The sequence below is a fragment of the Scylla paramamosain genome, chromosome 10 (assembly GCF_035594125.1).
Source record: "Scylla paramamosain isolate STU-SP2022 chromosome 10, ASM3559412v1, whole genome shotgun sequence".
Lineage (NCBI taxonomy): Eukaryota > Metazoa > Arthropoda > Malacostraca > Decapoda > Portunidae > Scylla > Scylla paramamosain.
Genome location: NC_087160.1, coordinates 10,069,319 through 10,085,000, shown reverse-complemented (window position 1 = coordinate 10,085,000; position 15,682 = coordinate 10,069,319). Strand labels below are relative to the sequence as shown.

Sequence of the window (15,682 nt, the reverse complement as noted above, 5' to 3'; positions counted from 1 at the left end):
CTTGGCCCATGACTAAAGAGAGAAAGTAAACATGTGCTCACTTAATGGGGATCAGTTGAACAGCTTAGACCATTTAGTGCAGAACAAGGCTCCTTCATAGCAAGTATTCTCCCCTACCACATCCCCGAGGCCCATCACTTTTAAAGTTACGGGGTATTTAAACTCCAGTGCTGCTTTTAACTCCCCCTTCCCCCCAACAAAGGGAGACATTGGGTTTCCTTCCATCTCACTCACGAAAGTCTTCCTCTTAGCACTAATTGGCCAGTACATGTCAGTATTACAGGACATGAAGCCCAAGGAACTGGATGGTTAGGTTCATATCTTGAGTCATTTACTTGGCATGCTGCTACATCTCCTTTCTGAGTTTAGTTGCCTTTCTTGCATTCATTCTCTCCTGGAGAATTCCTTTACATACCCTGCCACCCTCCCCATCATAAAGGTTTGTGGAGTACACAAGGCAATAAAACAGGAAAAGGGCAAAGCCAACCTCACAACTCATCCATCTCCGAAAAAATGTGCAGGCATCACTGATGCTACAAAGCTGTCAGCTATTCAGACATACAGTGAAAAGATGTCAGAAGCATCCACACAATAATTATTTCATTCAAGCAAAGAAAAAATAATTGTATCTTGTAAAATTACCTAATAACAATACACACTGTCTGTACATTGGAGTTGCCTACGGTCACAATATTTTTATTTATTCTATTAATAAAAAGACATTTAGAAACTAAGTTTCAGGCTGAAAATTTGTAAGTGTTACTATCATAGAGTCATATTTTAGAAACAATAATCTTATTTTTGTCAATTTCTTGAAAAGTTCATACATTTTAGTAACAATGCTCCCTTAATGCCCCAAAATTCACTTTTCTATAATTTAATCTTCCTGTACTGTGATCCTTACTTTCCACCTTCAATGTGAGACTATCGATGTGTGACACCTCTCTCAGAAGTTGCAGGGCTGCGTCATTTCCCACTACTCACAACTGCTCTCCATCCCCTTCTGTCACACACATTCTACTATGCTCCAGTGTCAATCCTCTTCCCTTTAAGCCTCCTTTATGCTATCTATCCAGCTCTTACGAAACCTACATCTTAAAGTTCACATCTCTCACACTTGATTTTACTAACTTCTTCACCAGTTTATTATTCCCCATTCTTTCAACAAACATAAACCATTTCAGCAAACATTGCTCTGCCATACTGCCAAGTCTTTTGCAACACTCGTTCTCCTTCTAACTTCTTTGTTTCTGACTCTGTCCATCAAGTTACTCCACATATACTCCTTAGACATCCCAACTCAATCACACTCAATCTCTCCTTGTCTCCTACTCCCATACTCAAAGTCTCAGCACCATACAGTGCAGTAGGCACTACTATCCTTTCATATAATATTTTCTACATTCATTCCAAGTGCCCTACTCTCAAACTGTACATCCAAGATATTCATAACAGTCTACTTCTTCCAGCTCTTCATCATTCAGCCTTATCTTCATCCTAACATCTGCCTCCCTGGTGCACCACATTATCTTACTCTTTTCTACATTAACCATCAGTTTCCTTCTCCTACACATCCATGCAAACTCCTCTACCAACCTAATTAGCTTCCCCTCTGTATTTGCCACCAATGCTGCATCATCACTTTTACCTGTCCTTTATGAGAAGCAGAGAATATATCAATATTCTTCCAACCTAGCCACATAGTATGCATCCAGAATATGCTGTCCTGTTGCAAGGGAGCTCTTGGGAAGTAAAAAATGGATGTAATAAGTATGTTATTACAGCAAAAGTTCTGTCTTTCAGCATCCATTTTTTTGGAAAATCTGATGTTTCAGCACTTTTGCAAAATAATGCCATTCTGAAAATGATCTGATCTTTTGGCATATTTCCAAAAGGTTTTGGCATAGGGCAAGTTGAAAAGTGGTGCTGGAGTGCCATGATTGTTTGCCATCACGTGTAGGCTCTCCTACTTGGCATATTCAAAGTTTCAGCACCTGTTTAGCCTTGTAAATGCCAAAAGATAGGACTTTTATTGTACAAAAAAATGGCATTTGTGCCCCATATGCAGAAAACATAAAAATGCAAGAAACTAAAAAATTAACATATAAAAACATGCTACACAATGCCATTCAGCTCATAATTATGTAATGGCATCCATCCCATTCCACTCACTCTATTTCCAGAAAGTGGCGCAGTCGATATACAGAGGCAGTGCGACACAACTCCAGCAGATCTGAGCCAGAGAAACCTTCAGTCTGTCTACTCAAACCAGCAATATCAGCATCTTCTCTTACAGCCTCTTCCCGTAACACTAGACGTAGAATCTCTTCACGTTGTTCCACTCCCTGCCAATAAAATATTTTACACACTACAGCAATCTCATTTGTTTATCTACTTCTAGTATTTTGGCAAATTATTACTAATAATAATTCAATGATGATCAAATGCCATTGTCAAAATTACATAGCAGTAAAAGTAAGTAAGTCAGCTCCCTAAGTTTTAGTACAAGAAATAAGTCAGGTCCCAAAGTTTAATGTGCTTTGTTGACTGACTGGGAGTGGAATGTGAAATGCAGCTGGCATGCGACGTAAAATGGCGCGGTCCACATCTTGTGGTCTATTGGTGGCCCCCATAACCACCACACAACGTCCATGATCAGTGGCTAGACCATCCCACTGTTGCAGAAACTGAGCCTTCATCATGGCTGTGGCCTCATGATCTCCTGTGGCCCGTACTCGCAGGAAGGAATCTGAGGAGCAGTGGCCATTCAGCACAATACCTTCATCAAGCAGAGTAATACTCCTTGATATGTCCATAATTACCAACTATAAACTTAGCAGTGTTACTATGATTCTAGCAAAAAATAAACATCAGAATACACATCAGTACAGCAAACCCTCAGTTCATCACAGGGTTATGTTCCAAAGGCACCCATGAAGTACTAAATTCTGTGATATGTCAACTGTGGTTCAGGAGAAGAAAAGAGAGAGAGAAAAAAAAAGCCCCCAATTAAACCATTCACCTTGTGGCAGTAATGGTGATAAACTGCCAACTCGACGAATTAGGAACATGCACCATGTGCACAACACACCGACCACCACCACCGACCCAACAATGACCAGAATGTTTGTACAACACTTACATAACACTCCAAACCACCACCACAAGGATAACAACCCATACACAACGCTGACTGGTGACAAGACCTGCTTCTGCATGATCATCCAACCCAACCACCACCCAACAGTAACAGCAATGTACAGCACTCACACGAACACACCAACCCACAATGTGAGACTGGCAACGAAAATTATTGCTTACATGACTGACCAACCAACATCAGCTGGAGCCCACTCCACTTGCCAAAAGCTGACTGTTGACAATAACAGGCTGGTGTGAACTGTACTGTTGCCTTGGCCTAGGTGCCAACCTATCAGCAGGCAGTGTTGCCAAATGTACAAGTGCACCTAAACTAGTCTGGGTATTTCCTCAACCCATGCCACGATTTATCTTGTATTTTATCAAATATAATAGCCAATTTTTCCACATAAAAATGTGATTTCCCGCATTGTAAAAATAATTAGGTTCCAATGAAAAAATGCATAAAAGTAAAGCAGTGATAACTGAACTTCAATATACTGGGGGTTCACTGTACTTACAGTTTAGTAACATAAACAGACAATTAAATTTTATAATCAAGAATGATCAATTGTCACCTTATTCTGCATATCCTTGTTCTCATAAAGATAATAAATTTCAAAATTAAATTAAAAATAGTAAAATTTCAAAGTACATAGAAACAAATGCCTATTATAGGTAATAAGTTGTAAAGTTATCAGTATATACACATACTCCTATCTTATCAATGTGCCTTAGTTCACTTTTCCTATACTGCTAATACACATGTCCTTGAAATAGACAAGACTGCTTACCTATTTCATCAATAAACACAATACATGGCTCAAGCTTCATAGCCAGGGAGAAGACAGCTGAAGAAAGCTTCTGAGATTCCCCATACCATTTGTCAGTAAGGGATGCAACATCCAGGTTGATGAAGCGAGCACCAGCTTCCTTAGCCACAGCCCGGGCCAGCAAGGTCTTGCCACAGCCAGGTGGGCCATGCAGTAACACCCCTTAAAAAGTACAGTAATACATTACCTTCCTATTTCCACTTTCCACACAAAGTAAAATACCTCTTCTAAATCAGTATCATCACATTAAGTCAATAAGCAAAAGAAGAAGAAAGGGTATAAAAGGGATCTCTTGATTGGGAAAAAAGTACCACAAAAACAATAATTATACAATAAAATACATCATTCTATACCCAGTGCACACTGCAGCTGCTAATATTAGTCTCATTTTACAGATACTTGGTCATGTACCATGAATCCTACACTGTACAGCTTATAGCTTGACAAAAAAAAATGTAGGTGCCAAATGACTAACAGCATACAAATAGTGTCCTAATCTTTAAAAAATAATGATAATAAAAAATAAATATAATAATAATAATAATAATAATAATAATAATAATAATAATAATAATAATAATAATAAATAAAAATATTAATAATAATAGCACAAAGGAAAAGATAGCATGTGAACAGTTGAGAAAAGACTGATAAGTTCCCATGAGCAAACTGAGAAGAAAAGTAGGTAAAAAAAATTAGTCCTGGTTAGTCACAATGAGACCATAAAAAGAGTTGGATCATTATGGTGCTATAAGGATCTTGGAGAGCTATGCTAAGGATGCAAGCAGGAAAGGTGGGTATGTATGAATAACTATGGTTGTTATGATTTGAATAGTATGAGTTTATTTTAGTCTGATCAAAGAAATCAGTACAAGTTTTTACTAATCAATTTTTTAATCTTTTGAATTGAATGTATGACTAATAATGTAGGAAGCTAATTTCATTCATATGCATCTGTAGTGAATGAAACATATTCTATGAAACTGCTTATATTCTCTGCCTCTTTGATGATTTAGTTACCATATATGCACTATATATAGTAAGATACATGACAACGAACATGATTTGTTCCAACATTGTGTTTGTTATGGCAACTGAAGAACCTATGGGAACTAGAAAATAATATAAAGAATTCCACAATAAAAAAAAAAAAAAACATTAAAATGAGCACATTTGTACTACTAAATTTGAGATAGTACAACAAATGTATACAGTACCCTCCTGAGTTTTATGCCTAGTCCTAAATTCTTACCATCCCTCAGAGTTTTGCATATTATCACCCCCAAGTTTCATGCTGCTTTGACAAGTATCAGTCACATTTACCTGCTGTCAGCATCACATGTATACATACAGTAAATCCTGCCTAAGCTGAATCTCTCTCTCTCTCTCTCTCTCTCTCTCTCTCTCTCTCTCTCTCTCTCTCTCTCTCTCTCTCTCTCTCTCTCTCTCTCTCCCCTGCCCTCCTCCCTCCTTCCATTCAACCATCTCTCTCTCTCTCTCTCTCTCTCTCTCTCTCTCTCTCTCTCTCTCTCTCTCTCTCTCTCTCTCTCTCTCTCTCTCTCTCTGAAAGTAAGAACAATTCAAAGGATTGCTAAATATAATGAGAATGATTGAGAACAAAAATGGAATTACATATATGACTGAGAAGGAGTGAGAAAAGATGAAGTGAAAATGACAAAAATGAATGAATGAATGAATGAATGAATGAATGAATGAATGAATGAATGAATAAATGAATGAGAGAGAGAGAGAGAGAGAGAGAGAGAGAGAGAGAGAGAGAGAGAGAGAGAGAGAGAGAGAGAGAGAGAGAGAGAGAGAGAGAGAGAGTTTCACTCCCTTGTCCCTTATCTCTGACAGGTAAGGGGGCAGGGAGGTGACAGGGAGGGACTGAGACAAGATGAAAGAAGGGAAAGAAAAGGGAAAAAAGGGAGTGGATAAGTGAGCAGTAGATCACACAGCTGGTGAGTTAGTCTTGCAAGTTCTAGTTTGTTATTTAAATAAGATTTTTACTAAAATATCAGTGCTCACACAAATGGCTAGTTAGTCTTGTTAGTTTTAGTTTGTTATTCCAATCAAATTTTCATTAAAATTCCAGTGCTCACACAAGTGGCGAGTTCATTATGCCAGTGTTGGTTCATTATTCATATCAAATATTTATTAAAATTTTGGTGCCTTATTGCAGTAGTACATTATAACAACTGTGCATTGTCACATACCCTACTGTAAATATAACTAGTACCTTCCCTGTTATGTATTTTGAATTTACTCTTTATGAAGAGCTTCAGATTGTTTCCAATTCATATTATTATAATTATTATTATTTTTTTTTTTTTCACTTTTTAGGAGACAATATTGTGACTGATAAAGGAGAAATTCATGATTGATTAATCTTTTAACATCTTTTTTCCAACCCTGTGAATAAACTTGGGATGCTATAAGAAGTTCTTATGAGTCAAAAAGTACACAGAGAACAAAAGTGAGTGACATCTCAGGAAAGTAATGCTGCACCACAGAAAACACAAACACATGAGCAGGTGGAACACCAATCCCATCCTGATGAGCCACAGACTATGTACAAATAGCAAAAGTATGTGAGGTACCAGTACAGTCATAAATGAACAATACAGTATACACTGGAACCATGTAAATTAGTTGCTAAGAAATTCCTAATGAGCTGTAACAAGCTAAAAAGAGGAGGCAGTAGACACCTGCTGAAACAACAATTACTCCCAGTGAGGTCTAAAGCACTTTTTTTTCTTTCTTTCTTTATGTAGGAGGGACACTGGCCAAGGGCAACAAAAATCCAATAAATAAAAAAAGCCCACTGAGATGCCAGTCCCAAAAGGATCCAAAGCGGTAGTCAAAAGTTGAAGGATAAGTGTCTTGAAATCTCCCTCTTGAAGGAATTCAAGTCATAGGAAGGTGGAAATACAGAAGCAGGCAGGGAGCTCCAGAGTTTACCAGAGAAACGGATGAATGATTGAGAATACTGGTTAACTCTTGCATTAGAGAGGTGGACAGAATATGGGTGAGAGAAAGAAGAAAGTCTTGTGCAGTGAGGCCGCAGGAGGAGGGGAGGTATGCAGTTAGCAAGATCAGAAGAGCACTTGGCATGAAAATAATGGTAGAAGACAGCTAGAGATGCAACACTGCAGCGATGAGAGAGGCTGAAGACAGTCAGTTACAGGAGAGGAGTTGATGAGACGAAAAGCTTTTGATTCCACCCTATCTAGAAGAATGGTATGAGTGGAACCCTCTCCCGACATGTGAAGCATACTCCATACATGGACGGATAAGGCTTTGTACAGATTTAGGAGCTGGAAAGGTGAGAAAAACTGGCGGACACGTCTCAGAACGCCTAACTTCATAGAAGCTGTTTTAGATAGAGATGAGATGTGAAGTTTCCAGTTCAGATTATAAGTAAAGGACAGACCGAGGATGTTCAGTGTAGAAGAGGGGGACAGTTGAGTGTCACTGAAGAAGAGGGGATAGTTGTCTGGAAGCTTGTGTTGAGTTGATAGATGGAGGAATTGAGTTTTTGAGGCATTGAACAATACCAAGTTTGCTCTGCCCTAATCAGAAATTTTAGAAAGATCAGAAGCCAAGCGTTCTGTGGCTTCCCTGCATGAAATTTTTACTTCCTGAAGGGTTGGACATCTATGAAAAGATGGGGAAAAGTGCAGGGTGGTATCATCAGTGTAGGAGTGGATGGGACAAGAAATTTGGTTTAGGTCATTGATGAATAATAAGAGAGTGGGTAACAGGACAGAACCCTAAATCTGTTAACAGAATTAGGAGAAGAACAGTGACCATCTACCACAGCAGCAATAGAACAGTCAGAAAGGAAACTTGAGGTGAAGTTACAGAGAGAAGGATAGAAGCCGTAGGAGGGTAGTTTGGAAATCAAAGCTTTGTGCCAGACTCTATCAAAAGCTTTTGATATGTCCAAGGCAACAGCAAAAGTTTCACCAAAATCTCTAAAAGAGGATGACCAAGACTCAGTAAGGAAAGCCAGAAGATCACCAGTAGAGCAGCTTTGACGGAACCCATACTGGTGATCAGATAGATGGTTGTGAAGTGATAGATGTTTAAAAATCTTCCTGTTGAGAATATAATCTAAAACTTTAGATAGGCAAGAAATTAAATCAATAAGTCGCCCTTTTTAGGAACAGGCTGAATGTAGGCAAACTTCCAGCAAGAAGGAAAAGGTTGACAGACAGAACTGAAAGAGTTTGACTAGGCAAGGTGCAAGCACAAAGGCACAGTTTTGGAGAACAATAGGAGGGACCCCATCAGGTCCATAAGCCTTCCGAGGGTTCAGGCCAGTGAGGGCATAGAAAACATCATTACGAAGAATTTTAATAAGTAGCATGAAGTAGTCAAAGGGTGGAGGAGAGGGAGGAACAAGCCCAGAATCGTCCAAGGTAGAGTTTTTAGCAAAGGTCGGAATGAAGAGTTCAGTTTTAGAAATAGATGTGATAGCAGTGGTGCCATCTGGTTGAAATAAAGGAGGGAAAGAAGAAGAAGAAGCAAAGTTATTGGAGATATTTTTGGCTAGATACCAGAAGTCATGAGGGGAGTTAGATCTTGAAAGATTTTGACACTTTCTGTTAATGAAAAAATTTTTGGCTAGTTGGAGAACAGACTTGGCATGGTTACGGGCAGAAATATAAAATGCCTGAGATTCTGGTGATGGAAGGCTTAAGTACCTTTTGTGGGCCACCTCTCTATCATATATTGCACAAGAACAAGCTGTGTTGAACCAAGGTTTGGAAGGTTTAGGTCGAGAAAAAGTGAGGAATGTACGCTTCCATGCCAGACACTATCACCTCTGTTATGTGCTCAGCACACAAAGATGGGTCTCTGACACAGAAGCAGTAGTCATTCCAAGGAAAATCAGCAAAATACCTCCTCAGATCCCCCCAACTAGCAGAGGCAAAAATGCCAGAGGCACCTTCACTTAGGGATCCTGAGGGACTGGAGCAATAGGACAAGGTACAGATATGAGATTGTGGTCGGAGGAGCCCAAAGGAGAAAAGAGGGTGACAGCATAAGCAGAAGGATTACAGGTCAGGAAAAGGTCAAGAATGTTGGGTGTATCTCCAAGACAGTCAGGAATATGAGTAGGGTGCTGCACCAATTGCTGTAGGTCATGGAGGATAGCAAAGTTGAAGGCTAGTTCACCAGGGTGGTAAGTGAAGGGAGAGGAAAGCCAAAGCTGGTGGTGAACATTGAAGTCTCCAAGAATGGAGATCTCTGCAAAAGGTAATGTGTTCCATTTTGGAAGTTAAGTAGTCAAAGAATTTCTTATAGTCGGAGGAGTTAGGTGAGAAATATACAGAACAGATAAATTTAGTTTGAGAGTGACTCTGTAGTCGTAGCCAGATGGTGGAGAACTTGCAAGATTCAAGAGCATGGGCATGAGCAGGTTAAATCATTGTGCACATAAAAGCAACATCCAGCTTTGAATTGAAAATGAGGATAGAGAAAGTAGAAGTGAACAGAAAAGTGACTACTGTCAGTTGCCTCAGACACTTGAGTTTTAGTGAGGAAAAGAATTAGATCTTAGGCCATGAATGTTGCAGAAGTTAACCAAGAAAAAGTTGAGGGGGGATGTCAAGACAATTAGGGTTGTCATCAGAAGGGCAGTCCGACCTGGGGACATTTGTGGTCCCCCTCCCCAGATGGGGATTCCGAGGCTGGTGTAGGAGTCACCATGAATTTTGAAATTTTGAGTGACGGGTGTGTGTGTAATTAGGTGCTTGTAGTTTTGTGTGGAGGAAGAGAGTTGTCTTTAGAGGGCAGGTTGTGACTGCCCCCTTGGAATCAGGGACAGCAGTGAACTTATCATTAAACCCAACAACGACCTCACTGAACATTTCCCTTTGTGTCTAACAAAACAAGGGGCAATCACAGCCTGCCCTCTAAAGACAACTTTCTTCCTTCACACAAAAACTACGTGCACCTAATTACACACACACCCTTCACTCAAAATTCAAAATTATCATAGCGACTCCTACACTAGCCTTGGAATCCCCATCTGGGGAGGGGACCACAAATGTTCCCAGGTCGGACTGCTCTTCTGGTATTGACCCTAAGTGTCTTGACACCTCTCTCAACTTTTTTCTTCATTAACTTCTGCAACATTTGTGGTCTTAGATTTAATTTTCAATCTGCAGAGCACCACTTCTCCTCTAAACCTCATCTTTTCCTCACTGAAACACAGGTGTCTGGGCTAACTGACAGTGGCCCCTTTTCTGTTCCTTCCTACTTTCTCTATCCTCATTTTCAACACAAAACTGGATGCTGCATTTATGTGTACAATGACTTAACCTGCTCTTGTGCCCACGCTCTTGAATTTTCCAAGTTTTCCACCATCTAGCTACAACTACAGAGTCACTCTCAAACTAAATTTATCTGTGCTGTGTACCTCTCACCTAACTCCTCTGACTATAAGAAATTCTTTGACTACTTACTTAACTTCTAAAGTGGAGCACATTCTGACTCTCTTCCCTTTTGCAGAGATCTCCATTCTTGGAGACTTCAATGTTCACCACCAGCTTTGACTTTCCTCTCCCTTTACTGACCATCCTTGTGAACTAGCCTTTAACTTTGCTATCCTCCACAATCCAGAACAATTGGTGCAACACTCTATTTATATTTCTGACCGCCTTGGAGATACGCCCAACATCCTTAACTTTTTCCATACATACAGAGAACTGTCTCTGTATGCCAAGAGCATAACAGAGATGATAGTGTCTGGTATGGAGGCATACATTCCTCACTCTTTTTCTCGACCTAAACCTTTCAGACCTTAGATTAACACAGCCTGTTCTCGTGCTATACATGATAGAGAGCTGGCCCACAAAAGGTACTTAAGCCTTCCATCATCATGATCTCATGCGCTTTATATTTCTGCCTGGAACCATGCCAAGTCTCTTCTCCAACTAGCCAAAAACTCCTTCATTAATAGAAAATGTCAAAATCTCGTGACCTCTGGCACCTAGCCAAAAACATCTCCAATAACTTTACTTCTTCTTCTTTCCCTCCTTTATTTCAATCAGATGGCACCACTGCTGTCACATCTATCTCTAAAGCTGAACTCTTTGCTCAAGCCTATGCTAAAAATTCTACCTTGGATGATTCAGGGCTTGTTGTTCCCTCTCCTCCACCCTCTGACTACTTCATGCTACCTATTAAAATTCTTCACAGTGATGTTTTCCATGCCCTCGCTGGCCTAAACCGCTTTACTGGTGATCTTCTGGCTTTCCTTACTGAGACTTAGTCATCCTCTTTTAGAAATTTTGGTGAAACTTTTGCTGCTGCTTTAGACATCAAAAGCTTTTGATAGAGTCTAGCACAAAACTTTGATTTCCAAACTAACCTCCTACAGCTTCTATCCTTCTCTCTGTAACTTCATCTCAAGTATCCTTTCTGATCATTCTATTGCTGCTATGGTAGATGGTCAATGTTCTCCTAAATCTATTAACAGTGGTGTTCCTCAGGGTTGTGTCCTGTCACTCACTCTCTTCCTATTGTTCATCAATGATCTAAACCAAACTCCTTGTCCTATCCACTCCTACGCTGATGATACCACCCTGCACTTTTCCACGTCTTTTCACAGGCATCCAACCCTTCAGGAGGTAAATAGTTCACTTCATAGAAGATGTTTTAGTTAGAGATGAGATGTGAAGTTTTTAGTCTAGTTTATAAGTAAAGGAAAGACCAAGGATGTTCAGTATAAAAGAGGGGGACAGTTGAGTGTCTTTGAAGAAGAGTGAATAGTTGTCTGAAAGGTTGTGTTGAGTTGACAGATGGAGGAATTGAGTTTTTGAGGCAATGAACAATATTAAGTTTGCTCTGCCCTAATCAGAAATTTTTGAGAGATCTGAAGTCAGGCATTCTGTGGCTTATTAACTGCATGCCTCCTCTCTTCTTGTGATCTTGCTAATTGCATGCCTCCCTTCCTCCTGTGACCTCGCTGTACAAGACTTTCTTCTTTCTCTCACCCCTATTCTGTCCACTCTCTAATGCAAGAGTTAACCAGCATTCTTAATCATCCGTCCTTTTCTCTGGTAAACTTTGGAACTGCCTGCCTGCTTCTGTATTTCTACCTTCCAGAGGCTTGAACTCTTTCAAGAGGGAGGTTTCAAGACACTTATCCTGTATTTTTGACTAACGCTTTCAGCTTTGTACAGGGACTGGCACCTCAGTGGGGCCTTTTTTTTTGTAATTTTTATTGACCTTGGCTGGTGCCTCTGCTTCTTATTATCCATCCTCTAGAGGATGAATAACACTAAAATATCTATCCATCAAGTCTCTCTCTCACCTTTTGGGGGCTGAATGAGCTTTGAGTTATGGAGGCGATTGCGTTGCTGGATGGGGAGAATAAGTGTCTCTCGCAGCTCTTGAATAATAGGGGTGAGACCTGCCACATCCCTCCAGGAGGTGGTCAGCTGGCTTGGCTCTACCAGCTGACTGGCAATCATCAGCTCATATTCATTTAACTGAAATGTGCACTATACATATACCTTAAGGTCTAATCAAGGTACATACAAAGTAAAAATGTGATGTTATAGTACAACATAACATGATATAAAACCTTATATATTTTTTTTTATGGACACATAATGGAAAGATGCATCAACATATAATTATCATGTACATTATCAGTACAAGATATGCAATCAAAGTAGCAAATAGAGCACCTCAAAGCCAAAACCAGCCCAACCCTATGAAACCAGTGGCATCCCTCTCAACAAAAATTTATCATGTGACACAAATACATAACAAATCTGTCTACTGTAGAAGTCCCTTAATTCAATCCCTTATAATTCAAATTGTCCTACAATCCTAATTTTTAAGGTGATGCTAAAAATTACAAAAATTTAAACTGCTATATTTAATTGCTTTTAAATGTTCCAGAATACACTTTTCTTGTTTCATTCACTCTGAACTTTTTATGTGTTACTGCATCCATAATAACATACAACCCTAGATGCTTGAATTACTTTATCTCCTAAAGTGATTTACCATTCAAAACTAAATTCATCCTCCTACATCCTATCATCCTCACAAACTATATAATTTTACTCTTCACTCTCAATTTTCCTTCACACACCCTGTATCAACTGTCTCCCCTTTCAATCACCCATTTGTGTTTTTTATTGTACCATCATCCACAAAGAGAAACTGATTCATATTCTACTCTTTAGTATTAACATTCTTCACACTCTAATTCCTACCTAACTCTCTCACATTCACCTTCTTTATATCACCACCAACATACACATTAAACAGGAGAAGGGGCTTTGTACTAGTAGAGCCCTACCACAGCCTTATTTGAATGGGAAACCAATCATTAATACTATATCTTATTCTAATACATGGTCTGTCATTAAAATAATTTTTCACCCTTTTTAATGACTACTAATTAGTCCTTCCTAATTAATTCTGACATACTTTCTCTAAATCCATAAATGCCCAAAACACATCCTGACCTTTTGCCAAACACTCTTCACAAATCTGTTTCATAACAAATATCTGATTTGCTAATTCCTTCCACTTCTAAAACCACACTGCTCTTCACAAATCGCTCAATCTATACCCTCTTTATCAACATTTTACCAAACATCTTATCTATTACACTCAAACATAATAAAAATACTCACAGATATTTTCTCTTTGATGCCAAGTCTACGCATCACCTCCTGGGCCTGGAATAAGGATAATTTTATTAGTTTTATCACAGTATTAATAAATATTTACTAGAGTATATATAAAATAAACAAAAAATATCATGCCCATGTAGCACTACATGTAGTCTACTCAGAGTAGAACAAAAGTTAAAGATAATGTTGTAAATTAATATACTTAATACTAATGACTGGTCTACAATGATAAAGTATTGTATCTTTCCATCCTAGTTTGTGCCTCATGCTTTGAAACAATGAGTAATGAATCTAAAGGGGTAAGCATGAGAATGAATGGGAATCAAATCCTCAACAGGACATTCTTGACATCAGGCCATGATTACCATGGTCCTCGAGGACTTTCATCAGTTTTGTGTAACATATCATTACATGGCTTTTCTTCTTTTCATTAAATCAATCTATAGTATTTATACATAGCTTTCTTTGGTGTCCCCTCATGTCCCTTTCACTCTACACACACAAGTAATCTCTAATGAGTTTTTCCATTCCCTTCATCATTCCCTTCCTAAACACTGCAATTAAGTTTCCTCTTTCCCTTCTCATTTCTAAGGTTGGGAGATGCAGCCTGGACAATTTCTCTTCGTACAGCAGATCTCTCAAAATATATACCAGTTCAGTTACTTCTCTCCTTACTCTTCCTAATTTCCTTGTATGTATATATATATATATATATATATATATATATATATATATATATATATATATATATATATATATATATATATATATATATATATATATATATATATTTTTTTTTTTTTTTTTTTTTTTTTTTTTGTGAGCTGACCACACTACTGCTGCATATCTGAGTCATTGACATTTAATTGTAATAATTATCTTCCTCATCATTTCTTCATCCAAATAAATGCTATTTTCATTCATTAACAACTAAAGAGCTGTTATTCTGTTTATGTGTCTCTCTGGTGATAAGTTGTTAAAGAATATAACTCCCAAATTCTTTTCCTATGTAATTTTGCTGATCATTCCAGTTCCCATTTTATATACTAATCACACATACGAGCATTTCTTGATGTCACTTGAACATCCACTCTTCTTTATTTTCTTCCCATGCCACCTCGTCCATCTCTCTCTCTCCTCCATCTGTGGAACCAAGTAATTTCTATCTATTCTTTCTATATTGTTTACTAATTTGTACATTATTATCAGGTCTCTTTCTCTTCTCTCTTGTAGTGTTGGTAATCCCATCTCTTCAAGTCTTTCTTCAAAGCCTGAGTCTTTCAATTCTGGTAACATCTTTGTCACTATCCTCTGTATTCTTTCCAGTTTCCATATATCTTTTTTTTCTATGTGGAGCCCAAACTACTGCTGCATATTCCAATTTAGAGTGTATCATGCTTGTTATAATTTTCTTCATAATTTATTTATCTAAATAGTTAAACATCACCATAATGTTTGTTAACAAGCTGTATGTAGAGCTGAATATTCCATTTAAGTGCCTTTCAGGTGATAGTGTGTCATGAATCATTACTCCCAAATCTTTTTCTTCATTACTTTTTGTTATTACTTCCCCCATTCCATGGTCTCTTTTTATTTTTTCCTATTTCCAACACTTTCTGACATTAAATTCTAGTTTCCATCTTTGGCTCCATGCATGTATCTTGTCAATATCCTTTTGTAATTCCTTGCAGTCATTTTCATCCTTTATTATTTTCATTATTTTTGTATCATCAGTGAACTATTTAGATCCTCTGTCATATCATTTACATATATTTGAAACATAATTATAAGCGCCAAAGCATATCCTTGCAGTACCCCACTTGTCACTTCGCACCAACTTGAATTAGTGTCTCTGATTACTGTTCTCATTTCCTGCCTTTGTAAATAATCCTACATCCATTTCAATGTTCCTCCCTTTAGTTCTCCTCCATTCTCTAACTTCTACATAAGGCTTTTGTGGGGAACTCTATCAAATGCTTTTTTTGAGATCCAGGTATACCATAACAACCCATCTGTCTCTCTTGCATTCCATCCATTACT

The 15,682-nt window shown here is 38.4% G+C and overlaps 1 protein-coding gene across 7 annotated transcripts in view; it reads right to left on the bottom strand.

Annotated features, from left to right (window-relative positions):
- Positions 1-15,682, bottom strand: part of LOC135104226 (outer mitochondrial transmembrane helix translocase-like) — a 71,003-nt gene that overhangs the window by 24,517 nt on the left and 30,804 nt on the right. For all 7 annotated transcript variants that reach the window (XM_064011368.1, XM_064011367.1, XM_064011366.1 and 4 more), the window contains 5 exons: positions 13,643-13,687; positions 12,301-12,478; positions 3,933-4,133; positions 2,553-2,749; positions 2,173-2,345 (listed from right to left, as the gene is read on the bottom strand). In XM_064011368.1, coding sequence (XP_063867438.1) covers positions 2,173-2,345; positions 2,553-2,749; positions 3,933-4,133; positions 12,301-12,478; positions 13,643-13,687 — 794 coding nt within the window. The remainder of the gene's footprint in view (positions 1-2,172; positions 2,346-2,552; positions 2,750-3,932; positions 4,134-12,300; positions 12,479-13,642; positions 13,688-15,682) is intronic.